This window comes from Podarcis pityusensis (assembly GCF_964106645.2).
Source record: "Podarcis pityusensis genome assembly, chromosome: 6".
NCBI lineage: Eukaryota > Metazoa > Chordata > Lepidosauria > Squamata > Lacertidae > Podarcis > Podarcis pityusensis.
Window position 1 is genome coordinate 45,021,625 of NC_138030.1, and position 14,637 is coordinate 45,036,261.

At 42.9% G+C, this 14,637-nt stretch overlaps 1 protein-coding gene across 1 annotated transcript in view; it reads left to right on the forward strand.

Annotated features, from left to right (window-relative positions):
• The first annotated feature begins 8,098 nt into the window (after window positions 1-8,098).
• Window positions 8,099-14,637, forward strand: part of NUDT3 (nudix hydrolase 3) — a 28,138-nt gene continuing 21,599 nt past the window's right edge. Inside the window, exon 1 of the mRNA XM_081010174.1 lies at window positions 8,099-8,655. Within this exon, the coding sequence (XP_080866300.1) occupies window positions 8,557-8,655 (99 nt within the window). The 5' untranslated portion in view covers window positions 8,099-8,556. The remainder of the gene's footprint in view (window positions 8,656-14,637) is intronic.

Here is a 14,637-nt window from a genome sequence, read left to right on the forward strand (position 1 = left end):
TGAACACGATCAGTTCTGGGGTGCCGTTCGTACCCGAGAAGTCCGCAACTAGAGCGGCGCTTCTGCACAAGCACATAGCGTGATAGAGTGCTTATGTGTATGCATGCACAATGAAGGGTTTGCCGCGTTCGCAAGCCGAAAAGACAATATGAACGTAACACAACATGAAGTATGACTATACTGGGCAGTCCTTTACATGCTTCTTGCGTATATCTCGAGAACCATGATGCCATTGGTGCTAATGACCTGCTTTTTGCACAGTGTGGTGGTGATATCCTGCTTATAGGTGCTACTTTGTTCTGGGCTCTTTAGAAGTCTGGAGACATTATTGGAAATCCCCAGCTTTCCTTTTTGGTGTGACTTCTTCTGATATAAGGTGTTAAGAGGGAATGAGATCTCTGAAGACCATGCTCTCAGCCCGTCTGTTATTTTAACATTTATATTTCACATTTCCTCCAAGAAATTCAATGTGGTGTACATGGTTCTCCTCCCTATTTTATTCTCATAGCAACCCCGTGAAGGATAGGTTAGGTTGAGAGACAGTGTCAGGATCATATGCTTGTGAAAGATAGGCTTAAGTATGTGAGTAATGACCAGGGTTTTAGGACAGTAACAAATTGACAGTTGTGCATTGAGTACAGAATTTGGTGTCTTGAAGAAATTTGCATTGTGATTTTAAAGGACTAGATAGAGGTTCCAGTGGTGAGGCAGGATTCTTCTGCTCTGCATAATTCCTGGTCCCTTCTCAAGACTTGCAAAAGCAGAATAAATCACAATGCATACAGTATATACCAGGGTGGGAAATGTAAGGTCATGGGGCCATATGCAGCCCTCCAGGCCTCTATTGGGAATCTTCCCAGGTCACGCCCCACTTTCGCAGACCACATGTTAAGCTGCCTGATTAGAATGTGTCCTTAAACATGCCTCTTGCTTGTCTGGGTGAAGAATGAAAATATGCATATGTGTAGAAATCTGACTTGTGTTGCTGGAATATCTGCTTCTTTGACCCACACACTTTTTCTGTTCACCCTGTCCACACTTGCATGTAGCCCCTAGAAGTTGCCCATGAAGGAATGTGGCTCTTGAAAAAGGTTTTCCATCTCTGATTCACACATACACCTACCTCCCAGAATTCAGCTCTTGACACTCCCCAACTTGCACAGAGCATAATGGCTCTGCATGTTAACTTTTCTGTGGTTGGTAATGTTGTGCTCCAACTCAATAGATTTTATTCTTTTCCAGCTTCATTACTGAAATGCAATTAAACACAATATGAACGAGGCTATAACAAGAAGTACAAATATATCAGCAGGCAAACATGGTTTAATGTTTTCTCTCTGCATTTTGTATTAGGGCTAGTCAAAATACACAGTGAGATGCAACTGTTTTCAGATTTGTGTTGCTAGTTTTAAAAATGTGCTCCCTGCTTAGATTGGGAAAGCTGGCATGCTTTCTAGTACTAGGTAATGAGATGGATGTCCAGAGGGCATTTCTTTTGCTGCTTTGTCAGTGACAGTCTGGTAGTTTTAAGATTTTTTTCTAAATCTCAAAACGGTTTGAGCTTTTTGTGCTCATGGAATTGTCTACTGAATCAATATTGGGCTAAATATATATTGTGTGGATTGCATACTGTGGCACAATGCTCCATTAGGAAGTGTTTCCACCCGTCTCAGGATGTCACTGAGTTGCACTAGATAAACCCACACCTAGCATGATCTGAGGCAAATGAAAACATCCCCCACTTCCCGCAACACAACATTGATCTCCAGTTATTTTCAGAACAAGATGAGGGCCCATCCTATGCACTGGGTCTGCTTTCCATTAGGAAATGCTTCTCCCCCAGCTGGTACCTGGGCTTGTGGCCCAAAAGCCAGCTGGAGATAGAATTCAGAGGCATCCTTATCCATTAATGGAATCGTAATCTGGAAATTACTTTGTTGGTGTCAGCAACAATGAGTTTTCCACATTATTTACAAGAACAGTCACAGTACTAAATTGAAACCCTGTTGGTGGGTTCAATTTGTAGACTCAGTATTTTCACATCTCTTTTCCCCCAAAGGGACATGTGTTAGTGTGTTTCAAAAAGTTTTTGGTGCTTATTTCAAATTTAGGGGATATCTTGTACCTTCCAAGTTTTCTGCCCTGTCCTGGGTAACATAGGGCTTCATAGTATTCGACAGTCTTTCCTTTACTCTTGGATCCTCAAGGAGGTGGCCTTTAAGAAATTTTACAAGGACTTCAGTAGCTTTCATTTCCCCAGCAGTTCACACAAGAGATTTAATTTTTGGACATCTCATTTGCATTCCTTTACCAAGTAGAATACAGTGGTACCTCGGGTTAAGTACTTAATTCGTTACGGAGGTCTGTTCTTAACCTGAAGCACCACTTTAGCTAATGGGGCCTCCTGCTGCCGCCGCGCCGCCGAAGCACGATTTCTGTTCTTATCCTGAAGCAAAGTTCTTAACCTGAGGTACTATTTCTGGGTTAGCAGAGTCTGTAACCTGAAGTGTATGTAACCTGAAGCATATGTAACCCGAGGTACCACTGTACACCACAGGATCCGTTGGGCTACAATACAATCTCTACACTCCAACTGCATTTATTTTTCTTTCCTGGACAAGGCCTTAAACTTGAACTCCTCCCACCCAAGTACTCTTAAAGCTACGCTGAATGAAATTCAGTGAAAATGAATTTCAATGAAATAAAGGAACAGACTGACAAAGCCAGATGAACCTAGGAGCTGCCTGCAACAGAACAGTCCTGAAGAGGTGACAGAACACCATTAATCGCCTATAGCTTTCAGCTAAAAAGATTCTGACATCGGGAGCTCATTCTGTATAAATTACAGGTTTTGGGTAGTAGCATTCTCACACACTCCCTTAATATAAGGTCAGGGTGGGGAACCTTTTTCAGCTTGAAGCCCGCATTCTCTTCTACATAAACCCTTTTCTATCCTCAATCCAGGCAAGCAAGACATCAAAGTTAAAGGAGAAATTCAAGCAAGCCAAAAACTTGAGTGTGTGAAGCAGGGCTGTAGCTTGCGGAAGAGATACCGACAGAGAGGCCTGGGCTGCATTTGTTGACCCCCACACCCAGTCTGAGGTTCCCTACTGATGTAGGAGCTGGGCATTTTTTGTTACTTAACTTACTTTTTAATTGTATACTGTTTTAAGCTATTTGTATGCTGCTCAGATATTTCATATGGTGGAAAGGCTGATAACAGTCTTGCAAAATAAATCCGTTAGTCATACCATCAGGGACTTGCCTTCCAGTGTGAAATGCCACATCATCTACCAATAATGACCTTTTGCTTTCCTCACAAGTTACAAAACAGGTTAAGCTCTCTGAAAAAGAATGGAGACAGTAGTAATGTTCAGCTACCGGGGGGACATATTTAGGGTGGCTAGGGCACACTCATGTCATGGGTGCTGTTTTAATTCAGTAATTCCTTCAATGGGAAGTTCTAGTATGAAATTATTGAATTAGGATTTCAGTAAATCTATTCAGTTTTATTCTGTTTTTAATGTTTTGTTGAAAGCTGCCCAGAGTGGCTGGGGAAACCCAGCCAGATGGGTTGGGTAGAAATAGCAAATTATTAACTATTATTATTCTTGCCCTATTGTAGATTACTGTTACTACCAGCTACTGTTGTTGTGACTGGATCACACTAGTCTTGTAGTATACATCTGGATTTTGTGTAGAAATGCCACTTGATTGGGAGAAAGGCTCATAAATTGTGGAACTTTCTTCCAAGTAAATCCATGTATTAGTCTTTAAAGGTACACAAGCACACAATAGAAGTATTGTGGTATAACATACATAGGTGACCTGAAATAGTCTCGCTGTCATTCAAAGGCAGCACTGCCTTTACATTGTGGTCAGCTAAATATAATTCTTAGTGCAAAAGTCTATTCTTACTTTACATTTCCCCTTTTGGTTGCAGCGTATACATGTATCATCACTCTAGATATAGTCTAGGATTTTAGTCATCAGTTATAAGTGCAATTGTTTTGGCTGATGTTGTAGTTTATTCTTTAGAATTCTTTGAGTTTCCCTAACAAGGTTAGCTGCTGTTCAGATAACATAGGTATTATTAATGCTACTCATTTTGAACTTGTGCTTTATGAAGTCAACAAGAGGAACTGACACTTATAGGGCATAGGTAGTCAGCCCCTCTGGCATGCATGGACACTCAATGCTATGCTTTTGACTGAAAAGTAAAAACAGGTTTAATAGCGAAATGGAGGGTATGCACAGGCTTCCCATTTAATATAACAGCATGATGCAGTGTCAGCATATCATGAAGGCAGGAGGAAGAAACACAGCTTTTACCTCCTATGCTATGGGAATCCCTTCAGGTTTGGACATTGTGTCCACAGTGGACTGGCAGAAGATCTCTTATTTCTGATTTATATGGATGCCTGCAACAAAGAAAGGCTGCAATCTCACATACACTGAACCTAGGAGTAAATCCCATTTTCTTTAAATAGGGCTTCAGGGTTGACACACATAGGATTTCACTATAAGCCATCAGTATGTTAATGACACTCAGTTCTAGATCTCCATAACATCTGAATCAAGAGAACTTGTGTAGGTCCTGGACTAGTGCCTGGGTGCAGGGTGGGCTTGAATCCTGTCAGGATGAAGGTGCTATTCAGAAAGTGGCCAGCTGCTTGCCCTGGATGGAGTTGTATTTCCCCTGAAGTAACAGGTATGCAGCTTTGTCAATTGAGGCCCAGCTGGCCTTAGTGGCTAGGAATGCCTTCGGCTCGTATGACAATTGCACCAGTTGTGGGATAGCTTAACCACAGTAGTAGTTGACAGGAACTAGATTTACTGCACAATGCTGCAGCCCAATTACTGACAGGACTAAGTCCCCCTTCCACACTTGCTTGGAGAGCTACCTTGAACTCAACAGCTTGGGACCAGTTTACGAAGGATTGCCTTACCACATAAGTGTCCATTTTGATCTGTGGAAGTGATACATTTTGATAAATGTATCTACCTGCTTTTAAAGTTCTGAGTTTTGTTGGTATTAGGTATTTTTTGTATTGCTTCAAGTAAACGGCTTAAGAGGTTTTTGTTGATTAAGCGATATATAAACCGTGTTAAATAATAAATAATGAAATGTTTGCATGCTAGACAGTACATAAAATCTGTACTTTTAACATGGGGCCATTGTGTCCACTTAAGTTTGGGGGGCCTTTTTAACCTATAAAGCCTTATGTGACTCAAGGACCACCTCTCACCAAAACCAGGCTGGACCTCAGAACCAACATGGACCTTGCAATCATCATCTGGGCCCTTCCTCATGTGCTCCCTCCTCAGGAACTCCATAGGGTGGCAACATGAGAATAGGACTGTTCAGTGGTGGTAATCCACTTGTGGAATGCTCTCTCTGGGAGGCTTGCCTGGTGCCATTAATACATAGCTTTAAGTGCTAGGCAAAAGCATTTCTTTTCACCAGGCCTTTGGCTCTTATCCTGGCCCAACTGCACTGGCTACCAATTAGTTTCCGGGCCAAATTCAAAGTGCTGGTTTTGACCTATAAAGCCTTAAATGCTTCAGGACTGCAAAATCTCAAGGCCCACCTCTCTGCATATTAACTGACCTAGACCCTGCAATAATAATCTGAGGCCCTTCTTCATGTGCCTCCTCTGTGAAGTCTGGAGGGTGGCAACACGAGAACGGGCCTTTTCTGCGGTGGCTCCCCATTTGTGCAATGCTCTCCCCAGGGTGGCTTGCCTGATGCCTTTGTTATACATCTTTAGGCGTCAGGTGAAAACATTCCTCTTCTTCCAGGCCTTTGGCTAATTAAACAATCTATGGCCTTTTAAATTGTGTGTAGGGTGGGATTTTTTTTGTTATAGTATGTTTATATTTTTATATTGTAAACTGCCCTGTGGTTTTCAAATAAAAGGTGGTATAGGTATTTAATTATCACCTGTAGCCTTCTTGAGTGGATGGGATGTTTTAATCCTGCCTTTTAAAAATAGGATTCTCTTTTAGATTTGTCTTTGGTTTTCTTTTATACCAGTTTTAATGTGTTTGTTTATATATTGAGTTACCTTGGTAAAAACCAAAAAATTTATTAAATACTACTGATGATATAACTCATTATTATTATTATTAACTGAGGGTTTAAAATATCTTGCAGATATAATAGTAAAAACATTGTCAATGTTTTTAGTTTTTATTTTATTACTGTTTTGTTTGCTGCCTTGGGCTCTTTTGGGAAGACAGATGGGATAAAAATGTACTAATGCAAGAAAACAATAATGACATCTGCACACCTTAAGAAAATAAAGATAAACTGGTAATAATACCAAATCCCGTCTCAAATTCTTTTATATGTGAGGACCATCAACCTCTGCTTTTAAAACAAATTCTACTTAAATGCCTAGGCCATGCTTGTAACCATCTGCAGGTTCTTTCTTCGTTATATGGCCTACACAGAAAGATTTAATAGTTTGTGTTGGAGATTTTCCAACTAGAGTGTTCTGTATTAAAGAAACTTTGCAAAGGAACCCCTTGCGAAGTTATCCTGTTTGCTACAGTGTGAACTTTTGGCTGTACACTCAGCTACTCCACACTAAATAGTGGTTTTCAGTATTGGAACAGAGAACTGAATTGTACTTCTAACTATGTCCACTCATGGCTTAGGGTAGCTTTTGCCTGAATGTTTAAGCAAATGAGAGGGTGGTTTGCCTGTGGCCTTGATGGATGCCAGAGAGGGAGGCACCTCAATTTGTTATGCTCTGTTGGGCTGCAAGAGCTTTAAACAAGCTGGCTTGGTGTAATTCAAAGTAAGTGCCATTTCTTCTAACTGTAGGAATGAATGGGGACCTGCAATGCAGTCTTAAGCATTTCATGACAACCTCTGATATCCCAATGCGTTCAGTGGGGCTTCCTTGCGTATAGGATTGTAGCTTTAAGATGTCAAAAGCAATACAGGGACTGAAATCACCCTTTAAAAAACACCACCATTCCCTACGGACAATGTAAAAACGATAGAGGTCTGGGTTTGATTTTATATGTCAGTAAGGAAGAACAGAGTTTGTCGCCATCCTTTCCTCCTAAGAACCAACCTGGACCTTGCGATCATCATCTGGGGCCCTGCATATGTGCTCCATCTTCAGGACGTCTCTCATTCAATTTGAATGTAATTAAAGCTGCCCTAGATGATGGAAGGTAAAATGCCATGCATTCTCTTCTTAGGGTTAGAAAGGAGTCCGTGTCCTGCTGCTGTTGTAAAATGCAGGAGAGAGTTAACTTTGCTCTAAGGGGAAACGTTTTTGTCAGGCCTTAAAACTATTATTATTTGTAATTGCATCCTAGGTATGTCAGCTCGGAAGCAAGTTCTATTGAGTTCTGTGTGACTTACCGCCTGGTAAGTTGTACAGACGGTGGGGGAGGCAGAAGAGAAAGACAACTTAAAAATAACATTTCACGCCGCTGCTCGCCCATAGACACCCCTGTATCAATGACAGTCGCACAGAGCACACCTTGCAGACAGTACTCGCTATATGCCTGCTCGTTCGAGGAGGGCGGGGACACACCATAACTGTGGCAAAATACTGCAGCCTGAGTGCTGGCAAAATTATACAGTATTTATTCGCAAAGGAGGCGGAAAATCCCTATAATTTTACCTACTATGTGCCCTGCCTTCCAAGTAGGTGCACCTTTGACTTAACGAAAAGGAGACTTTTATATATTTTTTTCTCCACCACCACATAAAGGGGAGACACCCCTTTCTTCAGCCTCTCCCCCTTTCATTTCACGCTCCCAAGCCTGGCTTCAAGACTTCTCCGCCGTTACGTTTTTGGCGTGCTGCTCCTCCTCACACAAGATGGGCATTGTTTCAGTCGGGCTACGCGTTTTACGCAGGGCCGCTGTCAGCCCTTGTGCAAAAACGTTGCGCCAGACATCTGGCTCAGTGTAGTTTCGGCGCGCGGAGGCTGCGTAAGGCTGCGATGGCGGCGGAGGGAGAAAGGCGCCCCTCCCCCTTGCTCTCGACACCGTTCCGCTTAGTGTGGCGGCGCAACCCTTGCGCTGGGAGGCGACGCTCTGTAACGGGTGTCCGGAACCGAAGGGCGGGGGCGCGCGCGAGCGAGCGATTCCCAACCCTCGGCTACGCCGCTTGCGCAGCGGCTCGTCGGAGGCGAGAAGCTTCAGCCAGCGCCTTTCTCCTCCTGCTGCCTCTGCGCCGTTGGCGTAGCATGTCCCAAGATGGCGTCGCGGTCGTCGTCGTTGGCGGCGGTGGCCGGAGCGCTGGCGGCAGCTGGGGTGCCGACGTGGGAAGAGCTGAGAGGGGGAGCGAGGCGGCGGACGGCGGGTGGTAGCATTAGGAGCGAGTAGCGGCTGCGGAGAGGGTTTCCCCCTCCATCTCGGCTGGTGTGTGAGGCAGAGACTCTCCGGGATAGCGGGTCCCCGCGCCTCCTTCCCCCACCCCCCACCCCGCGGTTGGGAGATCCCGACCTTCTCCCGCGCGTAGCCGACACCCGTCCCTCGCCTGCCTCCCTAGTGGGTGCTCCCACCCCTTCTCCCGAGCGGAGGATGATGAAGCTCAAGTCCAACCAGACTCGCACCTACGACGGGGACGGATACAAGAAACGGGCGGCTTGCCTCTGCTTCCGCAACGAGAGCGAGGAAGAGGTGAGTGAGGGAAGCGGGCGGGCTGCGGCTGGAGGTGGGGGAGCACGAGCCGGGATGGGGGTGGTAGTGGTGGGGGGAACTGGGTGGCTATTCAGGGGGAGGGGCGCCAGAAGAAGAGGCTCCCTAAGTGTTGCAAGTGGGGGGGGGGCGGTTAGCAATGGCACACCCGACATGTAAGGGAGGCGGGGTATCAAACGGGAAGCTCCGAAGAAGCCGGGGGGAGATGGGGGAGGAGGCTCGATGGAGCTGCTGAAAGAGGGGCAGAGGATGAGGAGATGGGTGGAGCTTGTGTGGGGTGTCTATTCTTAAAGGATTCGTAGGGTGCGAACAACTCCCTTTCCCCAGACGGAGCTTCCCCAGACGGCGTGCCGCAGTTTGAAGGAGGACGGAGGGGCTTCCTCCTTAGTGGCTAGTAGCGAGAGTAACATGCGGTTGTTACTAGGCAAGAAGTGACATGACGCCTCTCATTAGCGCCTGTCTCCTGTCTGTGAATCGTTTGGTGCTGGGAGGTGGCAAGACACTTCCGAGAAGCAAAGCTTTCCGTTGTTTAAAAGCTCTGACTGCACACTTTGCGCCTCGGGCCCAGGGTGACCAGATGTCCAGTTTCACGTTCGGTATCTGCACCTTTAAATAGTTATACAAGCTACACTTGATGAAATTCTCCTTCATAAAAGGTGAAAGAGGGCTGTTCTCTTTTGTATCTGGCCATCTTTCCCGGAGCTCAGGAATGTGTGCAATGTAGACAACCTTAATCTCCTAGAGTAAGTTCCTGTGTAAGCGAAGGGGGTCCTCATAGGAAGCGCTGAATTGTTACACGTCTGACCTTAAGTCTCCAGAGGCATCAGAATTAAAATCCCAAGACATAGACAGGCAGGTGGTACAATAATTTATTTCTAGGGGCCAAAGCGAGGACAGTTGACCAGGGTTTCATACTCTTACCTCTACATCTTTTATGTGGGAAATGTGCAATCCCATGTATGTTTTGGTAACTTCCACAGTGTTCAGTTTGGGCTAACTTCCAAGTAGGTGTGCATGCACATAGGATTGCAGCTTGAAGGGGAGTGGCACAAGGAATCTGAAGTGCTAGCCTCTAGAAATTATGGTTAAAAGATCAAAGGTTGTGTGCGCGTGCAATTGTCGAAACAAAAACTGTTGTGGCTCTTTTCATGTAAAGAATGCTCTGCAACAAGTAAATGGTTTAGATTGCAAGTTTTTGGGAATATTGACCCACTTTTTCTGCTGATAAAGTTCCATGTGAATTGATTGGGCTGTATATCTAATCTGTACTGTTAAAAAGAATGGCTACTAATCTTCTTGGTCTTTAAAAACCAGAAGCATGAGTAAGCAAAACATACTATGGTACAGGGTAAGTATATGATTTTTAGTAGGAAAGTAACAGGCAAAATCAAATTATCAAGAGCACCTCCTGATTTCTAGAGTCGCTTAAATGATGTGGATGAATGAAGGAATAGTTTTCTCAAGGCACAATTAAGAGGACAAGAGAGCTCAGTATTGTGATGGGATAGAAATGAGGAAAGCATGCAGAATGAAAGATTTAAAACAATGAACGGTGACATGAACTGGTGTGGCGTGGCATGGCATGGGATTTGGCAGTGATCTGCTACCACCATGCTCAGCTAAGCACATCATATGACATGGCAGAAAGAAATTTGATTCTGGATTTATAAAAAGAAACTGGGATAAAAGGAACTGGTTACTTGCCAGAAATTGCCATTAGAGGGGCTTGTGAGAGAAAAAACGGGATTGAGAGACTGGTTATCCCGACAAGTCCCACCCCCTCCCCACATATTGAAGGGGGTAAACTTGCATTTAAACAGTTTATTTCAGTATAAAATTTATCACATATTTTAGGTTAAACATCAAGATATTCCTGTTAAACAACATGGCATCTTAGATGTAAATTTTATTTAAATAATCTAAAATTTATATAGTGTTGAAGTGTTCAAAGTGCTTAACATGCAAGTAATATGTCATTAATCCTTTCAATAATTTTCTAAAGCAGGTTAAATTTGGTTATCATCATACTGCAGATAGGCAGCTGAGGTTAAATGAGAGAGCAGCTTCTCTTTACCTACATACTAACTTCATAACTGAGGTGAGATTAGAATTAAAGATTTATGGAAGTCCTAAGTAAATAGTGCAGTGTAGCAGCTTTCTTAGCTACCATTTAGAGCTCCCTAAGTAAATTCTGTTGGATTGGGGTTGTCAATGCAGGTATTTCAGTAGGCTCCAGTAGACTTCCAGGTAGTCTCTTGCAGTTTGGACTGAGGAATTGGGTTGAAATCAGCAATTATGGGACATTGTTGGCCTCTCCAGTCACCTGATCTTCTGGACTAAAGCTTGCAGTATTTCTGCTGACCATCTGCAGGAAGGCTCTGTAGAGCAACAGATCATGGTCAGTAATTCCCTCTGCCTGCAAGCTGACTTGGTTGCACAGGGAATATGGTTCCTGGGCCTAGTTGCTGGAGGCTGTTGGTGGATAACAAGGCACCAATATTCTGTCAAGTTAGTTTTACTCAGTTCTCTGTTACTTAAGTTCATTGTGTTGGATCCAGATTGCTGAAATTTATTTTCATTGAAATCAATAGGATTTTCTTTAGTCATAATTAACCAGGCCCTTTGATTTTATTGGGACCTACGTTAAACTAGAAGTTAGTTTGAATCCAATGTATTGTCATTCTCATTATATTTGTAACTAGAAGAAATTGCCACCAGGAGGAAAATGAATTGGAGTATAGCCTTTTTAAGGCTTGTAGAAGCACTTACCATAGTTCTACTGCCAGAGTGTCTGTCTGTATATGGCTTGTATTTTTAAATAAAACGTGTACTGTACTATTGTTTATTGCACTTATTAGCTGTTTTCTACTTTAGACGTTCCAAAGTGATTTGCATTAAAATCACAAAGCAAAATAACAATAAATTCAGTACAGTAATATTAACATATCAAAATCTAGCATAAATGTCAAGTCAAATCACAGAATCAATAAAAACCAGTATTTCTTATCTTACTTTATCTTTAATTAATTCAGCGTGACTTACAGAAAATTATTAAAATAATAAAACTTCAGATTACAAACCAACATAATGAAAGATAAGCAATAATAATAATAATTTATTAATTATACCCCACCCATCTGGCTGGGTTTCCCCAGCCATTCTGGGCGGCTTCCAACAGAATTTTAAAATACAATAACCTAAATTATTATTAAATTGTCTATACCGCCCTTCACCTGCGGATTACAGGGTGGTTTACAATATAAAAACACAAAAATACATACCATAGTAATACCTGTAATACCTGCCCACAGTTTAAAATGTCATAGATAGTTTAATCAACCAAAGGCTAAATAACCCCAGCAGAAAGAAAAGTGGAATGGCCTTTATTGTAGCAACTTAAAATCAGCAAATGTAAAATCAGTTTATTCAAAGCCTTTTTGAAAAGGTTTTTGCTTGAGGCCAGAAGGTGAGCCTTCCTGGAGTGGTCATTCTATAAGGCTGACTTCATTTCAAGAATAAAAAAAATCCTTCCAGTAGCACCTTTAAGACCAACTAAGTTAGTTCTTGGTATGAGCTTTCGTGTGCAAGCACACTTCTTCAGATACACAGTCTTAAAGGTGCTACTGGAAGGATTCATTTCAAGAAGGCACTCCTACACTTCAGTTGGCAGAGGCATACAGAAGTCAATGTTAGAAACTGAGATATGAAAACCAGGAGCTAAACTGCAGCTAAAATATTACCGTATATTCATTTTTCACATGGTCTAGTCCTTCCCCTACCCACCCCCTTAATATTCTTGAGAGGGTCTCTTCTCCAGTCTTCAGAGAGTACCTGGAAGTGAGGAGGTAGAAAAAGGTCCTCTTTTCCTTCTACTTTGCAGTTTTAATCTGAAATCTTAGGCGCAGTACTGCACCCAGAGCTCAGAAACTGCTCACACTAAGGAAATTCCGTTGCAAAATGTGCATAGAACAAGGGGAGTTTCAAACATTGACAGAAGTAGGACATCAGATGTTGAATGGAGTACATGTTCATTCATGTACAAGTGAAGGTGATCCTGGGATCCCAAATTCAGGTAGGTAGCCGTGTTGGTCTGACGCAGTCAAAATAAATAAAAAAATTGTCCAGTAGCATCTTAGAGACCAGCTAAGTTTGTCCTAAGCCATACAGCAGCATAAAGTTAAGAACCAGCACTTTCAACTGAGCACAAAATAAACAGGCAATAATGGACCAGTCTGACTTTTTCAAGAAAAGGGTAGTCATTTTTAAAATTACTAATAAGGCAACCAAATACAGGTGATAGCCAAACAGAAAAGGGTATTAGACAGTATTTCCACCATTTGGTGGAGAGGTGGGTTTCATATTTAACAAACACAGAAATATAATCAAAACTATTGTGACCATTATTCCTTTCTCTTGTTGGGTAATGCTACAATGATTTGGCGGTGAATGGTTTTATACATTAGGAAACAATATTCCTTCAAGTGTTTTCATGTCTTATGCATATAGGTCAGCCGTTCTCTGAGAAACCTGCCTATTGGTATGCTATTCTACACAGGTTTAAACCAGTAAAGTTGTATGTCAGTGAGCCAGTAACATTTCTGGCTTCATAAATGTTTATGTGGCTGCAAACACATACAGTTGGTTTTGCTGCTCCCTTACCTTTTTGCCCCTCAAATGCTGACATGTCTTGGAGATCCTGGTTTGTTCAAACCTGAGTTGCCTATAGGGACTAAACACTGGTTTAATGTCCATTTACTGAACAGGATATTAAGTCAGGATTTCCTTTCTGAACCTGGTGTGTGAGAGGAAGAGGGAGGAGTACTGAGGCTCTATGCTTGTTCTCAACTTTGTGAGCCATAGATTTATGACTGGGATGGAGAACCTTCAGCCTCCATGCCATGTGGTCGGTCCACAGCCTAATTTTATGGTCCCACACTATTTTGGGATTATCCTTAACCTTCCTTTCACCATTTTTGCCTCTCAGGAATGACCCTTTTCTGTGAGCATGTGAGATGGCTTCCTCTTCTGCTTGACTAAGTGTGTGAGATGGCTACACACACAACCCTAAGGGACAAAGCAGGAATGGTGGTGGTGGAAGAAGGGCAAGTGAGCTCTCTTGGAAGGTGGCTCATTGTGGCAAAGAGCAGAACATTCCATTGAGTTGTTTTTTATTGCTTTCTCTCCTTGTAAGACGAAGAGCTTTGCAGAGAATGAGACAAATCATGAGGGATGAACAGTGGGAGTAGAAACTGCTCTGTGGGAGCGGGAAATAGAAGAAAATTGAATGGCCCAATGCAACAATTGAAGGAGGCTTGGGTCATGTTTAAATAGATTATGAAGCATGGGTGTAGCTGGGGGGGGGGCAGTTCCCCCCCATCAAGTAATACAATGGAAATACTTAACTGACCAATCACATTGGTTCTGCCATCCTAACAAAGTTCTGCCCACCCCCACAAAATCCTGGCTATGCCCATGTTATGAAGTATAACGATTTATGGGATTCAAAAAAGGACACACTACCATGGTTAGCTATCAACAGCTTTGGATAAGGGTCTGTCGGGTTCATGTCTCAACTTGAAAATAGGGGCAGCTTTGAAAGGGTTTGACATAATGAAAGGAAAACAAAGAGGAGGTAAAGGAGGAAATATAGCTTAGTAGAAACTGCATCTATGCACCACAGCAACTGGATTGAGTTTCACATGATCAGCTTTAGGACTGGTCCAATCTAGGTCAAATGATATTCCCTCCCCTCCCCTCTTGATATAAATGGGTGGGTTTGAAGAGGTTCCCCACTTCTAGTTTATGTATGAAGCCAGGAATGTTATGCCTGAATTAGCTCAATGAAGGCACAATTCTTAGGTATTTGTGCCTGAAATGGGTAACTAATATCATAACTGAGAGGTTGGCAATGCGTTTGGGGTGGGTCCAAGGTCTTTGTTATCACATTGTGGGTGGGGGGATGTT